Source organism: Eublepharis macularius, chromosome 15 (genome assembly GCF_028583425.1).
Source record: "Eublepharis macularius isolate TG4126 chromosome 15, MPM_Emac_v1.0, whole genome shotgun sequence".
Classification (NCBI taxonomy): domain Eukaryota; kingdom Metazoa; phylum Chordata; class Lepidosauria; order Squamata; family Eublepharidae; genus Eublepharis; species Eublepharis macularius.
In genome coordinates, this window is record NC_072804.1 from 27299934 (window position 1) to 27323563 (window position 23630).

The 23630-nt window shown below is 45.7% G+C and overlaps 1 protein-coding gene across 1 annotated transcript in view; it reads right to left on the reverse strand.

The window, feature by feature from the left end:
* Nucleotides 1–11060: 11060 nt before the first annotated feature.
* Nucleotides 11061–23630, reverse strand: part of LOC129343737 (digestive cysteine proteinase 2-like) — a 38426-nt gene continuing 25856 nt past the window's right edge. The window contains exons 6-11 of the mRNA XM_055000119.1: nt 17934–18129; nt 16409–16602; nt 15891–15982; nt 14726–14887; nt 12874–13063; nt 11061–12120 (exon numbers count right to left, since the gene is read on the reverse strand). Of these exons, the coding sequence (XP_054856094.1) occupies nt 11933–12120; nt 12874–13063; nt 14726–14887; nt 15891–15982; nt 16409–16602; nt 17934–18129 (1022 nt within the window). The 3' untranslated portion in view covers nt 11061–11932. The remainder of the gene's footprint in view (nt 12121–12873; nt 13064–14725; nt 14888–15890; nt 15983–16408; nt 16603–17933; nt 18130–23630) is intronic.

Here is a 23630-nt window from a genome sequence, read left to right on the forward strand (position 1 = left end):
TGCCCTCCGCGCCACTGGAGTGGCATGGAGGGCAATCTAAACTCTCCTCTGTCTGGAGATCAGGGGACGGGGCCACCAGCCATGTGACCATTTTCACCAAGGGCGATTTAAACTTTTAAAAACTCCTCCCTTGTTCCAGCTGACCCAAAGTGATGTCATTGTGCAGTCCTGAGTTCCACCACAGTTCCACCACCTCTTTTCCCAGAAAAAAAGCCCTGGTCTAGATATTGACGGTGAGGCATTTTCCCTCTTTGGTTTTCCTCACCTCCATTTTAATGCCCTGGGCCTTCCTTATGGCTCTTTTTCACACACCCCTTTAAATATACCTAGCATGAATGACATAATTATGTAATCTTCTGATTGTCCTATATTATTAGAATTTGATTATCTATGGGAAGTGTAAGGCCTAGCAATGCAATTGTGGCTCACCAATTTAGAGTTGAGAAATCACACAAACTATGAACAAGAAGGAACAAGGAAAAGAAACCAGACTGACAATAATGTAGCACTGTAAAAAAAAAAGATAGCAGGAGAAATAATGAAAGAGTGAAGGGGAACAAAACAGTTTTTGCTGGGGGCAGATGGTGTGTGTGGGGAGAAACAGCATTGGAAAAGGGCCTCATTCCCAGCCTACCGACCCCCCCCCCCAGAAAAGAGGGAAGGAGAGTTTGCTGAGCCAGCCCCAATTAGGAGTGCCCAGCCAAGCAGGGGCAGACAGGCAGGATAGTCTAGGCAGGCACATTTCTTGCCACCAAAGTAAAGATATAAATCTTCCATGGGAAACTAACACCAACAGGTTAGTATATTAAAATATTACTTTTTAAAATTTTTAACTCTTAATTTTGGTTATAGTACAGTGCTTACAGTGAATAGTTAATCCTATCTCCTTAAATAGTATAACTACAATAACTACAATAAATATTTATATAAAATACAATTCTATAGGTCTCAATACTCAATGTTCTCTCTATGAAATCATTAATAACCTGTGCTTATTTTCATAAGGACCAGCTGGGCATCCAGATACCAAAGTCTCCAACATTTACTTCAAGAGATAAGGTAAGTATCGTATCGTTATTTCCAGCCAAACTTTCCTTCAAGTTCTCCTCTGTGTATATTTCAAGATAGCTGTATGAGAAGTGCTTTCAAGACAAACAGCAAAAATTGCCTGCCAGACTTCACCAGGGCCCTTTTCACACTACTCACCGGCTTCCGAAACATCGTGAGATGTAGTGCAAAAAACGTGGAAGATAGTGTCTTCTCGCACGAGTTTTGTGCGACATCGTGCAAAACTTGCGTGATAAGACTCTATCTTCTGCATTTTTTGTGCTACATTTCGCAATGTTGCGGAAGCCGGTGAGTAGTGTGAAAAGGGCCCAGTTGTGTCTCAACTGACTAAGTCCACGTTGTAGTAGTCATTGCAAATCAGTTTTCCATTATGTTCAATGGGATGTTAGCTCTCAGCCTGTTTCGAACAACCATCTTTCTCAAGAACACCATGGAACTTCAAAACTGTGGCCCGTAAGATTCTTGCCACAAGATTCTTGTTCATCTTTCCAATTTATTGGTATAGTATTGTGCTGCAATTAGCAGAGATAAACTTGTCTATTTATTTGCAAAATTTATACCCCGCTTTTCTGCCTTCATCATAGTCACCAAGGTGGCTAACAGATTGAAAGCATACATAATAAAAAGTCTTCTTAAAAAAAATGAAAACCAAAAAAAAATGCATCACTCAATTAATTAAATTCAAGTTAAAATACAGATACAATGCAATAAAACACACATACATAAAAGCAACAATTAAAAACTGTGCAAGAAGCAGAGATCACTGAGAGTGTCTCTACACGAGATGCCTTGGCATGTATTTGACAAGTGTAGGGAAATGCAAGGTTAGCTGGAAAGCATAGTTTAAAAAGACAGAGCCAGTTGAGATCGCCCCTCAGAGGTTTGTTAATTTCATCTTCCTCTCCCCAAGGCTCTGTCAATTTCACCTCTCTAAAACTGTGTGGGATGGCAACCAGGGGATAGCCGGAAATGGGCTGGAGCTGCCTTCCAGAGCCAGGCTTCAAACTGGAGAGATTATAATAGGCGGAAGTTTCTCTTCTGGCATTTCACAGCCTCTTCACACAGCTTCAGTGTATAGCAAAGCCTTTGCCCTGCTGCCAGTTCTTTTAAAACTATCCTTCCCGGCCAACATTGCATCTCCCGACACGTGTTGTTCACGTGTCTGATGTCTCGTGTACAGAGACTTTGATGGAACACCAGACAAAATCAAAAAGTGTTGTTCACGTGTCCAATGTCTCGTGTACAGAGACTTTGATAGAATACCAGACAAAATCAAAAAGTTATCACTGGCTGGTGGAAGACAGCAACCAAAGGGAAAATCTTGCTGGGGGGGCATGCTCTGACCAAGAAGCCCTTCTCTTGAGTTGCTCCCTGCTTCATCTCCAAAGGCAAGGGCACCTGAAGCAGGGCTTCAGAAAATGACTATAGTGGTAAGGTAAGTTATATGGGAGTAGGCAGTCCTTGGAGTGTGCCAGTCCCAAGCCATGCAGTGTTTTAAATGTCAACACCAGCATCTTGAAATATGCTCAGAGAAGGATTTGGAACCAGTGTCGATGAACCATGACTGAAATGATATGTTCCCTGCGACCCACTCCAGTCAACATCCTGGCTGCAGTATTCTGCACCAGTTGAAGTTTCCAAACACTTTTCAAGCTTATGGCAATAATCTAATCAAAATTTGACACTGGTAAAGCATTCCTGGCCACAGCTCCCACCTGCTTATCCAGCAGTAAGCCTGAGTCCAAGAGCATCCCCAAACTACAAAGCTGTCCTTCAAGGGGAGTGCAACCTCATCCAAAACAGGTGATACCTTAAGCCCCGAGTCAGACTTTCTGCAGTAGTTCTACAGTAGTACTTCCATCTTGTCATGATTAAGCTTCAGTTTATTAGTGTGTATACCCTCCAAAACTGCCTCTAGGCACCAAATTCAGAGTTTCTGCCGCCTCCCTGAGATTGGCCAGAACTGCAAGATAGAGCTGAGTGTCATCTGCATATCGGTGACAACTTAATGCCTATGTCCATTTATTTACTATTTGTATATTCTACGTTACTTCTTGTTGTCCGGTATTAATTTTTGGCAACCTCTTTTTATTCTTTGGTCTTTATTGTGGATTTTGCTTTATTTCATGGTATGTTGCCACAAGAGCCCTGGCTGGTTGAACGAGCATGGGATTGGCTTGGTTCAAGGGGAGGCCAAGGGTTTTTCCATCCTCCTTTGTCCCCACAGGGCAGACTGCATCTTTTATATCTTCTCCAACATGAACACTGCAATGCACTGACTTAGAATGGGGCTACCCTCAGGAAGCCAGCCTCAAACGACACGTTTCTCGAGTTTTCAAGCACCCACATCTTGTGAGTTCCTGATGGTTCCTGCAGTTCCTGCTGGTTCCCGCAACCCAGTGACACAACAGCATTGCAAGCACTCCTTCCCCCACTGACTGGGATGAACAGGATCTTCCAGGGTGCACAGAGGGAACCTGGTTGTCTTCTGCTGACTACCAGGAGCAGAAATTCATCCCTTCGCCAAGTTGCCCAAGGCTCAGCATTTCTGGGAACTGATGGCTTCTGTTTGCCAGCGTTGGCAAGATTAATGGGGAAGTCCAAAGCAGGCCGCAAGCGCTCCTCCCCAGCCCCCAGGGTAGATTCCCACGCAGAGGCAGAAAGAAGAACTAGTGTCTTGCCTACATGCAAATAGCCGTGACAAACAGCTGAGTTTCAGTCAAGATTCTCTGCTGTGCTGTATTTTTCTTTTCTGTTTTCTCCTTTAATTTTTCCATAATAAAATTAAAAAATTAAGCCCTGGAAAGATTCTCTGCCATGGGAGTTTCTTATGTAACTAAACGGGGGCAGTGAAGAAGACCAGGATAGCAAGTAGAGGAAGAAATGTCAACCAATCCCTTATTTTCACAACAGCACATTCCTTTTGCAACACCGCAGGAGGGGACAGTAGCAGAGGAGCTACAGGAAATGTGTGGGTTATTCTAATGTTCTGCTAGATGAGTTTGTTCAATGTCCAAACAAAACAAAACAAAACAAAACAATGTGCTGTGAAATAAGGTTTTGTGCTGATGGGCATATGGGATTGAAACAAGTGAGAGAAAAAAGAAAACGATGAATGCCATTTCCTTTTAATCTTCATGATCTCATATAGGACTGTATTGATTATTTGACAACTCGGAGGCAATTTATTTACTCATCCTGAACTCTCCTTAAGAACAGAGGTTGGCAAAGTCTGAAGTTTTCCTCCAGCTGAAAGATCCTCCTAGAAATGGAAGTGGCTCTTCCACTGAAGGAACAGCTTTTATTTTTTTAATCAGAGAAACTTCCTTAATCCAGAAAAATGCTTCAAACTTTGTTGAGAGGACTGCTAGGAAACAAGCCAGTGTACGCAGGCAAGCAATGGGGGTTGCACCAACCATTTATTTCTACTTCTGAGTCATGAAAAATATGCCAAATTACTCCACCCCACATGTTTTTGTCCTGTCCTAGAATCACAATGTGGACTAGGACAAGCACCAGAACTAAAAAAGCCAATGGTTTAACCATAGAGATTTCAGCAAATGCGGGAGTGTCACCTGACATGATAATGTCAATTCCAGGTAGTGCAGGAAGTGACATCATGTCATTGGCCCACCGCTAATCAACCCCGCCCATTCCCCCAAGTATTTTTCCATTGCTCCCTGCTCAGTGGCAGTCGGTACAGCCAGTAGAGGGCTGGAAGTCTCTTACCAAAGTAGGAGGCCTGTCCTTTCTATTTGTGAGCTATCTTGAGTCTAAGGTCTCTCTAGACATGCAGGTTTTTAAATAGTTTGGTCTGGGTTCCTCAGACCAACTCGGGTTCCGGCAGCTGCACAGCAGCTGTGAGGAATGGCTGTTAAAAAATAAAGGCGAGCCCAAACAGAACAGTACAATGGGGGGAGGAAAGGCTCCCCCCCTCAAGCTGTTTCCCTGTGTCAAAATAGCCATTTGGAGCAGCAAAAATTCACACACCCCTCCCCTCTCACTCATTAATTTGGACAACAAATTCAGGGGGGGGAGGGAGGAGCCTTTGTTCCCACCCCATGGTGGCGTTCTGAGGCTGTTTGGACTCTTCCTTATTTTTTAACAGCCGTTTAATTTTTAACTGCTGTGTGGCTGTGGGAACCCAGACCCAACTCTTTAAAAATCTGCTCCTCTCGAGAGACCCTAAGAGTCTCTCTGCACAAGATGTCTTACACTGGGATGCTCAAGAGTAGGGAGATGCAATGTTAGCTAGGTAGTTTTAAAAGACAGCCAGCAGAGATTGCCCCCCAAAGGGTTTGTTAATTTCATTTTTGCCTCCTCAAAGGCTCTGTCAATTTCACCTCCCCTTGGGTGAGGCAGAGATGAAATTAACAAACCCTCTGAGGAAGGATCTCCTCCGGATCTGTCTTTTTATGTAGAGAGTCTCCCTATACTTGAGCGTCCCATGTAAGACGTCTTGTGTAGAGAGACTCTAATTGAATTAGTTTATTTACATTATTTATAGTCCACCTTTCTCTCTGAGACTCTGGGACCCCAAATCCCACCCTCCCAGGCTCCACCCCCAAATCTCTAGGAAATTCCTAACCCAGAGTTGGCCATCCTAAACACAATGCCTCCAGGCAAACTAAAAATTAGTCCAATATGTAGTTATTATTAAGTTTGTACTATAACCTTATTACAGAAAGTATCAATAAGACACAAATGTATTTATGATTATGATTATTACAGATAATTAATGGCAGTTTTGGAGCAGGCATTGTGTAAAGAGCCTCCATTAACCCCAACATAAACAGAACCTTCCACAGCGTTTACAGGGAGAAATAATCCTTTCTTCACAGAGGGCAAAATCTAATGATCAGAATTATAATGGGAGGTCAGCCCCTCAGTTATGTTTTTTATGTAGAAGGGAGTCTCAAGTCGCTACGTTAATGTTCTAGGTCTTTCCCAAATCTCTATGGTTTTGGTTTTATGGTTTTTACCACAGAGATCGAGGACATTCCTAGAGCATCACCTCAACACTTTGATGTCACTCCCAGGTATGTAACTGTGTTAGCCACACAGATTTTAACATACAGATTTCAGGCTTCCATGTCTGAGAAAAGGTTTCGAGGCCTGAATGAGAAATTCTTCACTTTTACCTGACTGCTGTGACTGTAGTCAGAGTGATCTAGGCAAACTCCCAGAGATTGTAGAATACTTGTTTTAAGTTCTTGGACAGAGAGCTCAGGTGTTGGGATGGTCAGAAGTCAACCATTTTTAAGTAAAACTATACATATTTAATAGGAATTAAGCATTCTGACTGCCAAGGGGAAATTTTGCCTGTATTGATATTGTTCTTGAAGATTTGATGATTAAAGTAATCTGACGATTTAACAACCAAAGTAATTGATGTTAAGTCAAGTGAGGTTGGGCACACTTCAGGGTAAGTGTCTTATCTACAGCAAATCAGTCCTCTAAATAGTTGTTAAATGTTTGTTTTAAATTAAAAGTCAAAGGATTTTTAAAAAGATACTTTTGGGGAGTTGGGTGTCTGAGAGATAACCATTACTTGTTCCTTAGACAGCTTGGACAAGTTTGGCCCAAATTCAGGGATAGACTTGGACCAAAATTGGGATCCAACATGATACTTTAGGCAATACCAGGCATGATATAATTGGCAAAAGTTTATGATCCATGAAAAAGCCAAAAAGGGATGGCTTGACTGGGCATTCAAAATAAGACACAGCTTGAGGGAATCCAAATGGAATTTGTGTGTTTTCCTGTAATGCTAAATATCAACACAAAGAGCGCTTGTGAAGTTCCATGTCTATTGGGAGACCCTCAACAAGTTGGGGGTGCAGATTTTGGGGATAGGATCAGCAGACAGAGGTGGCTCCTAGGGTTACCAGGTGCCCACCGGTGGCAGGCAAACTCCTGGGGATTTGCCCCCTTATCTCCCGATCGCTGAGCAATCGGCGGGAGGGGGCAAACTCCTGGAGCGTGCCTGCCACTGGCACGCACCTCAGGAGCGTGCGCCATGCGCATGCTCCCACCCCTCGTGCTGGCCGCAGGAGCATCCCTGTGCTCCGATTTGGCCCCAAACCATGCACTTGGTGAGGTGACATCACTTCCGAAAGTGACATCATCATGCCGCCACTAGAGCATGTGTGCACGTGAGGGTAAGTTCCAGGCCCCTATCCTCCTGCTGAGAGGATAGAGGGACCTGGCAACCCTAATGGCTCCAGAGGGCGAGAAGAGAAGGCCTCTTGTTCTCCCTCTCTGCTCTTCTAATGAGGGGCGGGGCCTGCCCTTCTTTATAAGGGCCGGCAGCGGATCTGAGAGGAGGCTGCCCCTTCCAGGTCCACAGCCCTCTCCCCACCCCAGCCAGCCTGCTCTGATTGGCTGGCCACAGAGTTTGAATTGGGTGGTGAGGGCTGCCCCGCTGACCACAGGGAGCCCTAGCCAGCTTCCAATATGGCAGCTGCCATGCTGTCCTGCCCTTCCCCCTACGGCCCACAACTGAGCCCCCCAGCTATGTCTAAAGGGCTGGCGTTTGCAGGCCAGCATCAAGGGCGGGGAGCTAGGGTCAAGGCAACAAAATACGCAAGACAACCATGATCAGATTATTCTCTACCTCCTATTCCAAGTGAATTTAGGGAATGCTAGTGTAAAATCTCTCAGTTGACTGCTCCAATTAAATGAGAAATAGATGATTCAATCTGTTGTAATATTGATATTGGAAATTGGAGAGATTATTATAATCTGGTATGGTAAAGAGTTATCATTGATGTAAAATGTGTTAGAACTTATCTTGCTTTCCATTTGGAGGACTAGTTCTCTTGGTGGAAGAACTAATGGAGAATTTATCTTTTGGAATTTGTTTTTCTGGAGAATTTATCCTCTTGGGTTGAGGAATCTGTAATAAGAAGTTGAACTGATGAATGAACCACATTGACTTAGGGCCAAGCTACACATGACGAATGACACTTGAACAGCAAGTGTATTTCTCCCTGTTCACTTGCCCTCCAATCAATCCACTTGCTGTTCAAATGTCATTTGTCACGTGTAGCTTGGCCCTTAGAATCTTTGTTGCATTTCAGAGGTAAAATAATTAAATTGTACTAGGACTCTGTCTGCTGTCTTTCACATGGGATTTGCTTCTTTTGCACTCAGAATAAAAGACCCCTTCTAAATATGAGTTAACAGACAAATTAGCAACCAGAAGTGACATCATCTTACCACACCCATAAAAGCTCCCAGGGTTGGAAACCCTACTCACATCCTACTATATAAAAGGCAAGCTGTATTGGTGACGACGCTGGCCTCAAGCCTCCAGGCCTCTGCAAAGCACCTGCTTGCCGGCGGGAGGGGGCCTGCCAAATCAGTTTTCTACAGCCGGTTGTATTTTTCCTGCATAACGGGCATTGTTTCTAGCCCTAGTATAATTGGCATAGTTTCCTCCTAAGAATCTTGGGAATTGTGGTGTGGTGGTGGGGGAAGGGGCTGCTGAGTATTCTCTTTGAAGGCCCTAAACCATCCTTGGTGGGGGTGGCAAGACTGAATAATGAAATCATCTTTATGCGGGGGGGGGGGAGGTGCTTTACTAGAGATAAGCAGTCTGCACTTGCCCTGTTCATCGTTCCCTTTTTTTTTTTTTAATCGTTTCCAAAAGTGGGGAGTAGGAAGTAGTATTCTAATCTGATAAGTACCTTGGTACCTCATTTTATGATTTGGTTTCCCCTGACATGGCTGTTTTCGGGATATTATCTAACTAGAACGATTAGCACATTTTCCTGCCAAACCAGATTCGTCAACTAGGTAATTCCGTGCAGAGCATTTCCAGTTTCTGCCAGTTGTTCTCATGGGCTTTGCAAAGGCTTCCTCATTCTACACAAGCACAGATCCTGTTTGAGCAGACGGCTTCACTCTCTGGGGCTCCATAGATGCGCCAGGCAGAGGGAAAGCTTCATTTGTACCTGGTGCTAACAAAACAGGGCAGGCTGGAGAATAAAGGCAGAGACTACGGTTCCCAACCCCATGAAGGGTAGCTGGCCTGCTCCGCAGATACATGGGGACAGAAGCAGAGGAGTTAGCCGTGTTAGTCTGTGGTAGCAAAATCAAAAAGAGTCCAGTAGCACCTTTAAGACTAACCAATTTTATTGTAGCATAAGCTTTCGAGAACCAAGTTCTCTTCGTCAGATGCTACAGCTCCTCTCTCTCTTTCACCCCCCCCCCAACCCCACCAAGTAGGCAATGCTTGTCCACATACAGACCCTGCAGGGTACTGAAATGTTTTGCTTGTCCTGGCTGCCAGGCAGGAGCAGTTGTATGGGTTGGAGGTAAAATACAATGAGGAGGCCAGACTTGGTTAAGGGCGCATCTGCTGAGAATTTTATCCAAGTTGGGTGTGAATGTGTCTTGGTGATTTGCATCTGAAAACGTTTGCCATTGAAACCAAAAGAAAGGGCCATCTGATTGATGTTGCAGTACCATTTTATTTCCAACTCTAAAAAATCCAACCCAGGTTATTAAAACGTGACCCAACCTCACCTGTACTCCCCTGCTTGAGCCACTGAAACCACTTCAGGCAAGTCCACAGATAATGATCTCTAGCTGGCTGAATCATCGTTTGTCATCAGAGTTACACCAGTCTCCGCTTGCAGCCCTGATCTCTCAGCAGTTATTCACAACACTAACAACTGCTGTGGCAAAAGCCTGGCTAAACGCTTATGGCCAGAGCTAATCCCAGAAGCACAGCCGTCCTTGTCATAAGTAGAAGTGTAAACACCACAAGCTCTGATAGCCCAGGTGAGGCCCTTGTCAGGTCTCAGAAGCTAAGCAGGGTCGGCCTTGATTAGTAATTAGATGGGAGACCTCCAACAAAGGCAGTGGTAGGCAATGGCAAACTACCTCTGTTAGTCTCTTGCCTCGAAAACCCTGCCAGGGGTTGACATAAGTCAGCTGTGACTTGAGGGCACTCTCCACCATCAAACATATATAGGCATGCTGCTATTTTCATGGTTTCATTCATACAGTTCCTCCCCCCCCCCGCCCAGGTTTTCCATACTATCATGTATGTTCACAGCATTCCCATGTTTCCTAAGGAAGGATGTCATTTTCTTGTTGATTGGTGGAGCAGTTCCCTTGGTTGCAGATGTAGAAGCATTACTGATTTGTGTCCCCCCCCCCCCCCGCCATTGTTGAAATTGTCACTTCGTGTCCTATTTAGCCTTTGGGAGTCATGGCTATCCTTTCAGCTTCTCTACTACATGGGTAGCACACTTATGTGCTGAACATGGAGAATCAAGTTGCAGTTCTCATAAGACCACCAAGTGTCGGGGCTAGGCTGTGAGATTAAGATTGGGGGCAGCCAGGGTCAAATCCCCACTTGGCTATGTAAGCTTGCTAGGTGACCTTGAGGCACTCACAAACCCACTCAACCTGATCTACATTACAGGGTTGTTGTAAGGATAAAATAGAGAGCACAGCAATGTAAGCTGTTTTGGGTCCCCATTGCAGGGAAATGTGGGTTGCCAATGAAGTGAATAAATAATCAAACACTGCCTCTTAGCAGTCAGATAAGAAGGCAATTCTCACAGTGGTACTTTTGCAAAACTGAGTTTTATCTGTCTTGTTAAAAGGAGATCTCTGGATAACTGTAGTTCAGTGGTTAGAGAGAGGGAGTGATTCCACACACGTTGGATAATGCACTTCCAATCCTCTTTATACATCATTTGGAATGGAATGGAAAGTGCATTATCTAATGTGTGCGGAATCAGCCCTAGTCAGGCTATGACTCCAAAGATCAGCTTTTTCACTCTGCCTTGAAGTTGGCAGGGTGACCTTGGGACAGCCACCTTTTCTCAACCTAACCTACCTCACAGGGTTGTCGTATGCAACATCTCTCTGTGCAAACTTGTACATACCCCCCGACCCCATTTCTAGTGAGAAGCAGGAAGACAGACCTGGATTTTTAGAATCCCACTTGCAGCTAGCCATTCTCTGAGTGAGTAATAAGAATCAAGACAAGCACGGTACAATACTTTTAATTGGCCAGACGCAAAAAGTCACAGCAGCTGCTTCTGAGGCGAGATGACCAACGACAGAGAATTCAGCCAAAGTCTGAGTTGACCACCTACCTGCGTGCGGCTTTTCCTGCGTTAGCCTTTCCCAAACCCACCCCCTGACTACAGCAGCAGCTTCCATCCAGCTTTCCCCAAGCACGTGCACGGAGAGAGCGGCGTGGGTGAGGCAACAGGCCTGGAACAGAAATAGCAAGTCCCTTAAGCTCTGCCACAGAACGGCTTCGTGGCCTTAGAGAAGCCACACCACATTTCTGGGCCTTGCTCCAGAAGGCCACGCCTTGCCTGCTTCTCAGAGATTTTTGCAAAGCCTGCAAAGTGTTTGTGCTGATGGAACAGAAAGAGATTGTCATCAGAGCGTTGCTAGATCCGTTCCTGTTAATGAGGCTTCAGGGACTGGGGCTTGTCACGCAAAAAGAAGTCCCAAGAGGTTCAAGATTCCATATAGAATGACTCCAAAAATGGTGCTGCCTACAGAGTAGAGCTGCCACACCTAGAGGCTGAATGCCGGTGCTAGGGGGCAACATCAGGGGAAGGCCTTGGATTCTCTGCCCTCTGTTGGCTTTCTGGGGCACCTGGTTGACCGCTGTGGGACACGGAGAGCTGCACTGCTGGTCTGCTCCAGGTGGGCTCATACATTCTCATGAGGCCGGACTTGGTGGCTCCCCGAATCTCTGCTAGTCCTATGGCTAAGATTCCAGTGTGTTGGAGAAAATGCTTGAGAAATTTAGGAGATGGAGGAACGTCATTTGGAGCAGGAAGTGGTGTGGGACCACCTTTGGGAGCTTGCCAGGGTGTGGTCAAGCCACTACTGGGTATGTGGCATCGGTAGCTACCCCACAGTTGTTATCTTTCATGGACATGAGGATGTAGCCATCGTTACCCCAGTAGGTAGACCAGGAGTTCTTGATGAGCCAGTAAAGCTCTCCCTGAAGGACTCCGTAACCCACAGCCAGGACTGCGTGGTCCAGCTCTCCTCTCTTGTTTTCTGAAAAAGAGAGAGAGAATCAGCAGAGAACAAAATGAAGCTTCAACAAATGAGATAATGCAAAGCAAAGGACAGGCAAGGTAGCCGGGGGCAAGAACACCAAAGCCTCGCATGAAGTGGCCCTCCACAAGGAGGCATCTCGCTCCTCCTCTTTGGGACTCAAATTCATGCTCCCTCCATGGAACTGACGGGGCAAGCGGGTTGAAGATGGGCAAAAACACCGTAGCAGGACATGCATAATTTATCTTTATAGAACTCATTACCGTGGAACACAATGATCAGAAAAAAACTGGCAGCTGGCAGCCATGACAGCTGCTAAATGGACTATCTGCATTAAGGAGGAGAATCAGTAGATCGAGTAGTAAAGTCCTTATGGCAGTCACATGGCCCCACACAGACAAGAAAAGTCTCTACTTGGGAGACGCCCCTGATAGGCATAGTAATATGATGGTTAATTAACTAAAAGCAGCCTAGTAAGGACTGAGCATGCTCCAGGGCGCGGAGAATGTTAGAGCAACCGAGACTGACATATAGAAGAACAAAGCACAGTAGGTGACGCAGCTCAAGACCCTGAAATTTTGGAGAGTGGGAGATTTGGGGTGTGTGTTTGTGTTCCTCTTGCAATTCCTTGGGCCCCCCTCTTATATTTAAGTACTACTTGTTGGGGCTGGGGAAGATGACAACCCTGTTTGTATGTATCCCAGAATATGAACTTTTATTTACAGGTTTTCAATGCTATCATCCAGGACTTACTGCATTTAGGCTCAAAGTAAACCCCATTGGAGTAGAAAGAGAAAGTCCTGTGGGCGGCATCAATGCTGACGGCCACGGGGCCCTGCTTGTAGATGGCAGCCTTCAGAGCAGTGCTGTTCCCGGAGGTGACGTTGACATAATGGGAAAGTTTGGCTACAAGCTCTGATGAGTTGCTATGACAGTAACCATTCTGATCGGGGAGGGGGGGTGGAAATAAGGGGAAAGGGAGAAAGAGACGTTAATAATGACAGCATCATATGCAACAGATAATCCCACAAACTCACCCATCATTCACTACCCACAACATATCACCCATCCGAGCCAATTTTCAAAACATTTTGCTTCTTTTGTACTAACATCAAGTCACACTGCAGAGAAGCTTCCTGCCCAATTTAGATAAAGGATGATTAAGCAGGACAATGGAAAAGAGCAAGAGTCCAGTAGCACCTAGAAGACTAACAACATTTGTGGTAGGGTATGAGCTTTTGTGAGCCAGCTCATGAAAGTTCATCCCCTACCACCAATTTTGTTAGTCTTCTAGGTGCTACTGGACTCTTGCTCTTTTTTACTGCTACAGACAGACTAAGGCTGCTTCCACACATGTTGGATAATGCACTTTCAATGCTCTTTAGTGATCATTTGGAATTGGGTTTTCTTGTGTGAAACAAAAAATCCACTTCCAAAGGATTTCTGAAGTGTATTGAAAGTGCATTATTCAACATGTATGGAAATGGCCGAACACGGCTACCCATCTTGATCTAAGATGGACAAGACAGAGGTGTACACAAGGAGGAGAAAGTACTTCTTTTCCCTTTCACATAATGCACGGTAGAACTTGCGAGCACCCAGTAAAGCTGATGAACAGGTTCAGGGCTGACAAAAGGAAATTCTTCGTCATGCAATGAGTAATTAATGGAGTGAAGGACACTAGCACAGATAGTTTTATTGTCATGGTGGAGAAGACCATCAATGGTGATTAGCCACAATGACTAAATGGATCTTCCATGTTCAGAGGCAGCAGGCCTCTGACACTTCAACTCCTGCTCAGTAGGGCATCCCAAGGACAACTGGTTGGCCGCTCTGGAAGACAGGATACACTGGTCCAATTCAAGGCCATCTTCATGTTTGTCTTGCATTGTGTTAATTTGATCGACTGTACTTTACTTGCTCCAGTGGTGCTTTGTAATAATGTTAAAATCAAAACGTTCTGCCAGAGGTAACCATGCCATAAGTGTGCATGCATGTACAACCCTTCTACCTTTCAGTTTCCTAGGTGGTTTTCTAAATGGATTCGAGTGATATTTAAATAGCACTTGTTCTGGAAGGCCTTTGAAAATAACACTCCGTCAAGGACTTTCAATCTGGAGTTCTAAACTGGATTGCGTTTTCTAATCAATATTATTGACATTGTGTTTTTACTGGAAAATGACCTGTGCCTTCACTGGATGCAAAAGCAGGGTGTATATTTCATGAACTAAAATAATTTTTTTACATAATCTCATTTATCCCTGTCCCCAACAGGGATCTCTTGGTTTTCTGACTCGCAATGATCTAATCGTACAAAATACTCATTGAGAATGTGCTCTGCTCATCAAGATCTTTAAGCACATAATAGAGATCTGTTAAATTTTTATCCTGCCCTTTTGCAACAGCCCTGTGAGAGTGCGACTGGCCCAAGGCCACCCAATGAATTTGATGGCAGAGAGGAGATTTGCAGTCAGGTTTCGACAATCCTAGTCCAGCACACTGACCCAATCTCATTACCAGCACAAATCCCGACCAAACTATCTTCTGATGTGCGGAGACTGGTTCATCCAGTCCCCCCTGCCCCTTCCAAACTTCTGCCACTTACCTGGCCTTTGTATGGCCCATAGGACTCTGTGGTAGCAATCCCCCCATGCTTCAGGACCCATTCGTAGGCCTGCCACTCCTCGCCTCCATCACAGGCGTAGTTCCCAAAGCCCCAAGAGCAGTCAATGAGGACTTGCTGAGAGAGTGGGATGAGCTGACCAGTCTGCGGAGAGGGAAGAGCTGTCCTCAGTCTCTGCCGCCTGCCCAGGGAAGCCGCATTCTGCACTTGGCAGGCAGCAGAGCCGCATATCACTAAACCGGAAGGCACCACCACTCCTTTGGATGCAAAAGGGCTCAGACGTGAATATCAACAATGTTTACTCTTGGGAGGATACATTTTGGAAAAAGGGGGGAAAAACTTGACCATCGCTCATGAACTGAAAGGCAATATACTAGCTAGCTACGCTCAATGAGTCTACAATGAGCATATGCTATTTTCTTTCATGGACTTACTAAGTCCGTATTAAAGTTTTCAAATCGCCATCAAGACAGGGACTACCTAGTGATTAAATCCAGTGATGCTTGTTAAGGGATGTCAAAAAGGAGAAAAATATGAATTCGTGTTTGGCAGGCTAGGAGAGGGTGCTCAGGAACTGCCTCCCCACGAATCTGCCAGACCAACAACGTGGCTGGTGTCGATGCAGTCCATCTTGTTTTGGAACCAGATGAACTCCGGTGAGGCAGCACTTAATCTCTCTCCCCCGACACACACTAATAGCCAGAGTGCAGGGCACCAACTGGGAATCATGGCTCAAAGGGGGTGGAGGGATGAAGCCCCTGATGTTGTTTTTCTGCTCCAAAGCAACCTTGCGGGACTTCAGTTTGCCCCTGTGGACAACTGAAGCTTGAATATATAACCAGTAGGTTTATGCACTGGAGCCCATAGAAGACCTTCAGGGGTCACTTTCGGTGAGGCTTAAGGTGCCCCACACTGCAAGCCCATTCTAGACCAAGGCCCTGCACACCACCAAGTGACGAGGAAAAAGCCTGGGAATACCATACTCTGAATTTCCAGCATCTGGGCCAGTTTGATCCTATGACAGCACACAGAACTCCCAGCCGTTTGCATCCCAGGCACGTATAGCATCCACGCAGGCTGCTTCTGCCCACCACGCTCTCCAAGACAGGCAGAAAGGGTTTCCCCCTGAAGAGACAGGCTGGCTCACCTTGAGGAAGAGAGACCCTTCCAACGCTCCTGTGCTTGCGAAGCTCCAGCAAGAGCCACACACCGCCTGATCTTTGACTGGAGTCACTGCACCTGAACGCCACAGAGAAATAGTTAGGGCCCCTGAATTGTCCCCAGGCTATTGTCTAGCAGGTTGCTGGACAGGCAGCCTATCAGTTCTCTAAGCAAGTATGGATCAAGGATGCAGATGTGGGGACCTACACTGATCCAGGGCCACGGCACAAGGGAAGAGACTAAAACCCTTTGCACGGATGAGATCTCTTTGCCTTCCAGCTGCCATCATAACACAGCAAATAAATAAGGGAAGACCGAAAGGGAAGGACCCAGTTCTACATCCCCCATATAAATGTTCAGTTTGGGCCTCTTAGTATGGAAAAGTGACCCTAAACATAGGAACAATCACCACTGGTCTGAAAAATGGGGTAGCAGAGAGATTGTCCTCTGCTCTGAACTGCAGTCCTGCCTCTGCCTAAAAGGCTGCCTCCTGACCCCACTTACCATAGAGCCGCCAGTCTATGCTCTCTGGCAGGATGAGGCCGATGTACTGGTCATGAGGGAAAGGATGCCCGTTGTTGGGTGTTGTGCTTTTGAGTTTCCCCCTCATTGCGGCAATCTCATCCTGGGTGAGGTCTGCCAAGTGGTTCAGAGCCAACTTGTAGGAGAGGTTGGCACGGTTCTTAGAGTGGACGAACCTGGAAAGGGATGGGTGTCGTGAGGGGAGGCGCTGGCTAAGGGCAGCTTCGGCTGGTGGACCTTTATGGTCAACATAATGGCTAAAGCACACATGTAACTGGATAGTAAAAAAACAGACAATCCCAGTATGGATAATCAAAAAGAGTCCAGTAGCACCTTCAAGACTAACCAACTTTACTGTAGCATAAGCTTCGTCAGAAGAGAACTGTGATTCTCGAAAGCTTATGCTACAGTAAAGTTGGTTAGTCTTAAAGGTGCTACTGGACTCTTTTCGATTTTGCTACTGCAGACTAACACGGCTAACTCCTCTGGATCTATGACCAGTATGGATAGGTGCCACAGTGAAAGGGGGGGTCACTTTTTTCTCTGCACAATGCCCCAGCTGAAAATGGCCTCTCTTGGCTTAAGTCCTGGGAGTTTTTAAAAACAAAAAACAAAAACAGAGGGACCTGTATCATACCTCTTTTTTCTATTTTCCCCTCCAGCAGCCTGGCCTGTGCATTTCTGATCAGAGAAAGAGTTAAATAATCCTTTTCCCAGCTCCAGAGTCCTGCTCAGAATAATACCATAGAGTCTGACCTCCAAACCTGCCATTTTCTCCAGGGGAACTGATCTCTATAGTCTGGAGATCAGCTTAATTCTGGGAGATCTCCAAGCCCCCCCTGGAAGTTAGCAATCCATCCCTTTCGAGCAAGGTAACAGGAGCAGGGCTGCTATGACATACAGAGCCAAAGCTTAACTGAAAACTCAGCTTCAGGGAGTAACCCAAAGTCACATGGTGCAGCCACCTTGCAGAAGCCAAGTCATAGTATGAAGCAAGTATGGACACTGGGATTGTCGACAGACCTCATGCTTTCCGTTCGCTTGCCTCACTATTGCGTGCATAGCTCATCTTTCTCCCATCACAGGCCTCAAAGCAGCTTACGCAAATTTCAGCGCAAACCAACACAAACACTTAGCTTCAGTGTGGTGATTATATCATATGGTCTCAAAAACATACTTGGGTACCATTTCTCTTCTCTTCCACAACCATCTTCTTCACTACAAGGGTACCCAACACTAACTAGCAAATGTTGGGATATTGGTGGGAGAAGTGCCAGGGGACAGTGGAGTTTGAGGAGAATGTCCAAGTGAAGTTCTAGGAATTTTCTCTAATCGCTAACGGTAAAGACCATAGAGTCTAAGGAAAACTTCTAGTATGCCATTATGGAGGTCATTTTTTCCTCCCCCCCTTCAGTTTCTCACAGGAGGTTGGGGATCGGGGCCTGGGCAACTGGGAACGCTATTCACCACGATACCTCTTCCACCCCCCCCTTCTCTGCCCACACACCTCATGTTGTGGGTGAAGGTGTGCTTCCTGTGTTCCATATCCGTCTCATTGTCATACGTCTTTCCAAACCGTTTTCTGTAGTGGTGGAACAGCTGGTGGGCTCGGTCCTCTTCCCCCCCGACAAAATCTGCCATGGGGTTTGCTAGGATGCGGTGCTCCATTGACTCGCCTGGCAATTGACTGCATAGCTTTGTTTCTGTAGGAAAAGCATCAGCAGAAATCACAAAGAGTGGAGCTCCAGTCTCCTAGAAAAAAGCGTAATGAAGACAGCCTCATCCTATGCATGCCACTGGGACATTTGCACCCTACATCTCCCAAAAGCTTGGTTCAGACAGAGGGCAAAATCACGGCTTATTTTAACTACTATTTGTTTGTCAAACAAGGATTCAGCTTTCACACTCAAACCCTGATGTGCCTCTACAAACCCTGGTTTTGTTACCTTTGCTGTGATCAGGGGACCAAGGTAGGATTTCCATGTTGGTACATCATGCAAACCAAACTCAAATTAGGTTAACAAAAAAGCTTCCGACTAAGGTTCCAGATTCTGGTTTGACTGATCCAGACTAATCAATACAGGACAGAAGCAGCCTGCATTTGGCTTAAATATTCTGTGCAATATTGGAACTGAGCCAGAAAAGTTCTCCGGGGGAAGACAAACCTGGCCCCACTGGACAAAGAGCAACCACAAGGTGTTTGCATCCCGTTCTCTACCAGAAAGAACTCTGCTCCAGTGTAGGTTGCGCGGGGCCTGCAGAAGGAAGGGGAAGAGCGCTCCATCTCCAGTCAGAAGACCCGTAAGGCTGCTGGGTAGTTGCACCACCTTCACCCCAGCAAGGGAAGAGCAGCCTCATTCTAGTCAGATACAAATGCCGTTTAAGAACTCAGCACTTCCACCACATGCTTTGGTATTGCTAAATCGGTCTCCTTTCTCTACCTTTCCCCTTCCAACCCTCTTCTGCACCCTGTCTTTTTAATGTGCAAGAATGAAGGGCAGAGCCTGTTGGAAATTGCAATGTCTGGTGTACTGCAGCAGCAATGGGAAGATGAGCCTTCTATGCAGGGGGCAGCAAGGATGACTTAGTTAGGACAGTGAGAGCAGCATCCCTCTTGTTTCCTGGGGGTCATTTCCTTGTCTTGTCTCCTATTGGGCTAAACAGGGCAATATTCTGCTTCTTCTCTCTCCTGCCTTATTCACTCTTCTACAAGATGTAGTCAGATAGCAAGGACTCTATCGCTCTTCTTCACTTTCAAGTCTGTATTTCTTAAATAAACTTTTTGCCTCTTTAGTCAGCACAGTGTAACTTCTCTGCTCGGTTTGCACTCCGCTAACAGAGCCTGTATGCTGCAGCTGCTAAAAGCCTGGCGTATTGAATTTTAATTGTTCTGAGTCACCTGGAGAGGGTATTTTTTTGCTGGAAAGCAGAACAATGATAACTATCTTACTGAATTCAGGGGGACTTTCTTCCAAATTAACATGAATAGTGTTGAAGCCTTCACTGTCTGGTTCTCTCTCTGGTTCTCTTACATATCAATGGAGTAAAGTCATGCACACAAGAACCTTATGAAAGAGACAATTACAAGCAAACTGCACTAAAAAGTTTAAAGTTCTACCCCTGGGCAAGCCAAGTTCTGTACCTCTTCCTGTTATTTTTACATTATTTGTTCTGAAGTCAGTATTTTGAAGGGTTTTACTAGTCATGGAGAGGCACCATGGAGTTTTTGTTTTTAAAATAAGAGTGAACAAGCTGAGATAGCGCAAAGAATATAGGATGAACAAACAAATTTCTTATCCTCCCATCAACAAACTTACATGGATTTTAGCTGGCCAGCTTCCCCAACTCCATTTTTAATTGACTCTCAACAATCCGTGATTCTCGGGGTACGCTTGGGCCTCATCAGGCCTGCTTAAAAAGTCTATATTTTTCTATATACCTGGGGAGACACTGAGAGCTTGAAAAAGCCCCTATGTTGCCTGTGGGGATGTGCGTGCACCTGATTTTGTTTCACAAATCATCTAACTTAAGATATGGTAATCTTAATAATTACAAGAATGCCAAGTTTCCTCTTCCCTGTTCTCTAAAGGAATCAAAACTCAACAACACTGCCCCAGGAACTTGGTACTGCTTGGGGAAGTATATAATGTTAACCAGGGCTTTTTTTCTGGGAAAAGAGGTGGTGGAACTCCGTGGTGGAACTCAAGACCGCACAATGACGTCACTTTGGGTCAGCTGGAACAAGGGGGGAGTTTTTTTAAGTTTAAATTGCCCTCGGCGAAAATGGTCACATGGCCGGTGGCCCCGCCCCCTGATCTCCAGACAGAGGGGAGTTTAGATTGCCCTCCGTGCCGCTTGGCATGGAGGGCAATCTAAACTCCCCTCTGTCTGGAGATCAGGGGGGCGGGGCCACCGGCCATGTGACCATTTTCAAGAGATGCCTGTGTTTCCGCTGAAAAAAAGCCCTGATATTAGCTTAGTACCACTTTAATCAGAAAAAAACAAATGGCCATACTAGTTGCATTAAAATGCTATGGTAGCATCGTCTGATCCAGATGTTGCTGGAAGATGTGCTGATTTTTTCCTGAAGTATCAAGGTATCCATTTTTATCAGAATCCTTCATTTATGCAGCCCACTCCCTCCTTGTGCATGCACAGGGCATATAAAACAGCTAGCTAAGGCCACAAATTGCGATCTCCGCTTGCTGCATCGTACTCCCCAGGTAGCACGTACGGACAAGTACTTGGGTTACAGCTTCAGTATTAGATCACAATAAATTGGGCACCTATGAAGAATTGTAAGACAGACAGCAATAAGGAAACTCTGATCTAGTCTCTACGGTCTCCGTTTCAGGATTCTATAAACCCCGAGCTGAGCAGCTTCATTTCCTCCCCGCTCCCCTGCCCCGGCAACCTTTTCTGCTCCAACTGAGTCTCGACCACTCTCAACATTCACTGATATTGTTAATTTAATACAATATCAAATGTTAATTATTTAATACAATATTAATACATTTAATACAATATTAAATGTTAATTAAATACAATTAAAAGGGTTCTAGAAAAAAGATTTCTAAAACAAACAAGCAGTTCTGGTAAAAATCTTCATTCAGCCAACTCATGAAGTACAAGATGTTGTTGGCTGCAAATATCATGGCTACATATAAGCTACCTTCAGCAACATCATCAAGAATCTACCACCTTTCCCTCCCTCCCTCTCTGAAAACACAGCTGCTGTGGGGTCCACAGAGCCAACTAGACATTATGAGTAACAAGTTGGGACACAGGTGCCTGAATCGACCTGCTGTCCCACGTAAGTCGTATTAAGAGAGTTTACTCATCTAAAAAGTGTTCAGTTGGGCTTTGGAGTGCTGAGAGGGAGGGGTTCCAGCATCCCTACTGCACCTTTACTGCCAGTGGAAATAGCCACCAGACCCTTTTTTGTATCACCTTTCTCTAGTGACACATGGAATGTTTTTAGGTGAGTAAACCCACTTTATACAATTTGTGCAACTCCCAGTTGTTTGGAATCCTGTGTCTCAGCTGGGGTCACCTGTCATGTCTACTTTGGCTCTCAGTTCCCCATGGAGCTTAAGTGAACGAATAAGCCGAACAGAAAATGGAGGGGACCAGGGCCGATTCCAGACGGCCCTCCCCATCCCGAAACATCGCTCAAAACTCGCGTGAGAAAATGTGATATTTCGCGTTTTCCGCACGACGTTTCAGGATGGGGAGGGCCGTCTGGAATCAGCCCAGCTTGCCTTCCCACAAGGCACTTCCTGCCCCGCTTTGTTTACACACTGATTTTTCGGGAGCACCGTGAGGTCCACTTGCATAGGAAAACCGACTTTTAAGACTGAAATGCTGACCCAAAGCAAATGAACTCCTGCCAGAAAGCCTATGTGGATGTGGCCATAGGCAAAGGTAGTCCTCTCCTTAATATAGCTGTAATATTCTGGCTCTGCATACTGCACGTTGCAAAAGACCAAACTGCCGTAGTCATGGGCTCTGTGCACCAAGGCCAGCTTTTCCTGGGACGGCAATGAAGTTTATCTGGCGTAACGTACAGCTATATATATTATCGAGTCAGCACAATCCACGAAAGGAAGAACAGCCCCGCTGAAGTGTAGCCTGGGCAGAAAATCTCTTGAAGTTTGCTTGTCTTTATTCCATCAGTGCACAACAGCTAATAGTAGGTGGCAGATGTGTGTGTGTGTGGGGGGGGGGCATTTCTATGGAAGACACAACCATTACTTCAGTCAGAAATCACACAGAGAATACGCTCCCTGCATCTGATAGAAGTGAGCTCTGACTTGTGAAAGCTTATGCTGGGATAAGTTTGGGGGATCTTTACATTGCCTTTGGGCTCCGGCTATAAAAATAGAAGGGTACAGGGCAAGAGCCAGGTTTTGGGAAGCTATGGTTGCCAACCCTCAGGTGGAGCCTGGAAAGCTCACAAAATTAGAACTGATCTCCAGACAACAGAAATCCCAGGGAGAAAATGGGTGGTTTGGTGGGTGGGTTCTATGGCATTATACCCCGCTGAGGTCCTTGCCCTCTCCAAACCCAACCCAAATCTCCAGAATTTCCCACCCTGGAGTGGCAGTCTTATGGAAAACCTTGGGAAAGCTGTTCTCTGGTAGCCCCTCCTCCCCACAAATGCACAGTGGCTGTCATCACGTCACTCTCATTGACTTCACTGGTTTCCTCCTCAGAGACAGGAAGCAGCCCTGCCCTTGGCACATCCTTGTTCAGTAAGCTAACAGAACGGCTGCAAGGAGAAGCAGTAGGATCGCCCATCCCTGAGAAAGAACCCCCTCCCCAATTGTTCAGCCATGCAAGTTCAGTGCTTCCCCCCTCATTTTGCCACTAACCAGAAGCAGGTGTGACTGCTGACTGGCCAAAGTCAGTGGGTGGTAAAAGGCCCTCCTAAGATTTGTGGGGCCCAGCAGGTGCCCTCCAATACTCAAGTTCAACATCAGCCATGGCATAAACTTTAGGGATCGCTTGTTTGTCAAAACTTTTATACAACTAATTCCCCAATGTGGCCCCAATCCAGCCCCAGCTTTCAACATACTTTAAGCTTACTGATTGTGATCAGTTCCAAAGTCCTAACACAAGATTTTTCTCTAAGGATATTTATGAGTCAAACAATAACAATATTTTGCTAATTGAAATCAGTAAGGTTAAAATATACCTTTAGGCTATATGATTCACTTGTGACTATTACTTTTAGAATCTCTCTACATGAGATGCCTCGGTGCGTGTTCGCCAAGTATAGGGAGATGCAATGTTAGCCAGGAAGCATAGTTTAAAAAGACAGAGATCACTCCTCAGAGGGTTTGTTAATTTCATCTTCACCTTTCCAAGGCTCTGCCAATTTCACCTCTCCAGTCTAAAACAGTGTGTGGGATTACAACCAGAGGGCAGCAAGGAATGGAAATGGGCTGGAGCTGCCTTCCAGAGCTGGGCTTGGATCTGGAGAGGTTATAATGGGCTGAAGTTTCCCTTCTAGCATTTCACAGCCCCTTCACACAGCTCCAGTGTATAGCAAAGCCTTTGCCCTGCTGCCGGCTCTGTCTTTTTAAACTACCCTTCCCAGCTAACATTGCATCTCCCAACACGTATTCTTCATGTGTCAGATGTCCCCTGTATCTCAGAAATATATTTCTATTTTAAGTGCAAGAACAAAACTGTTATATTT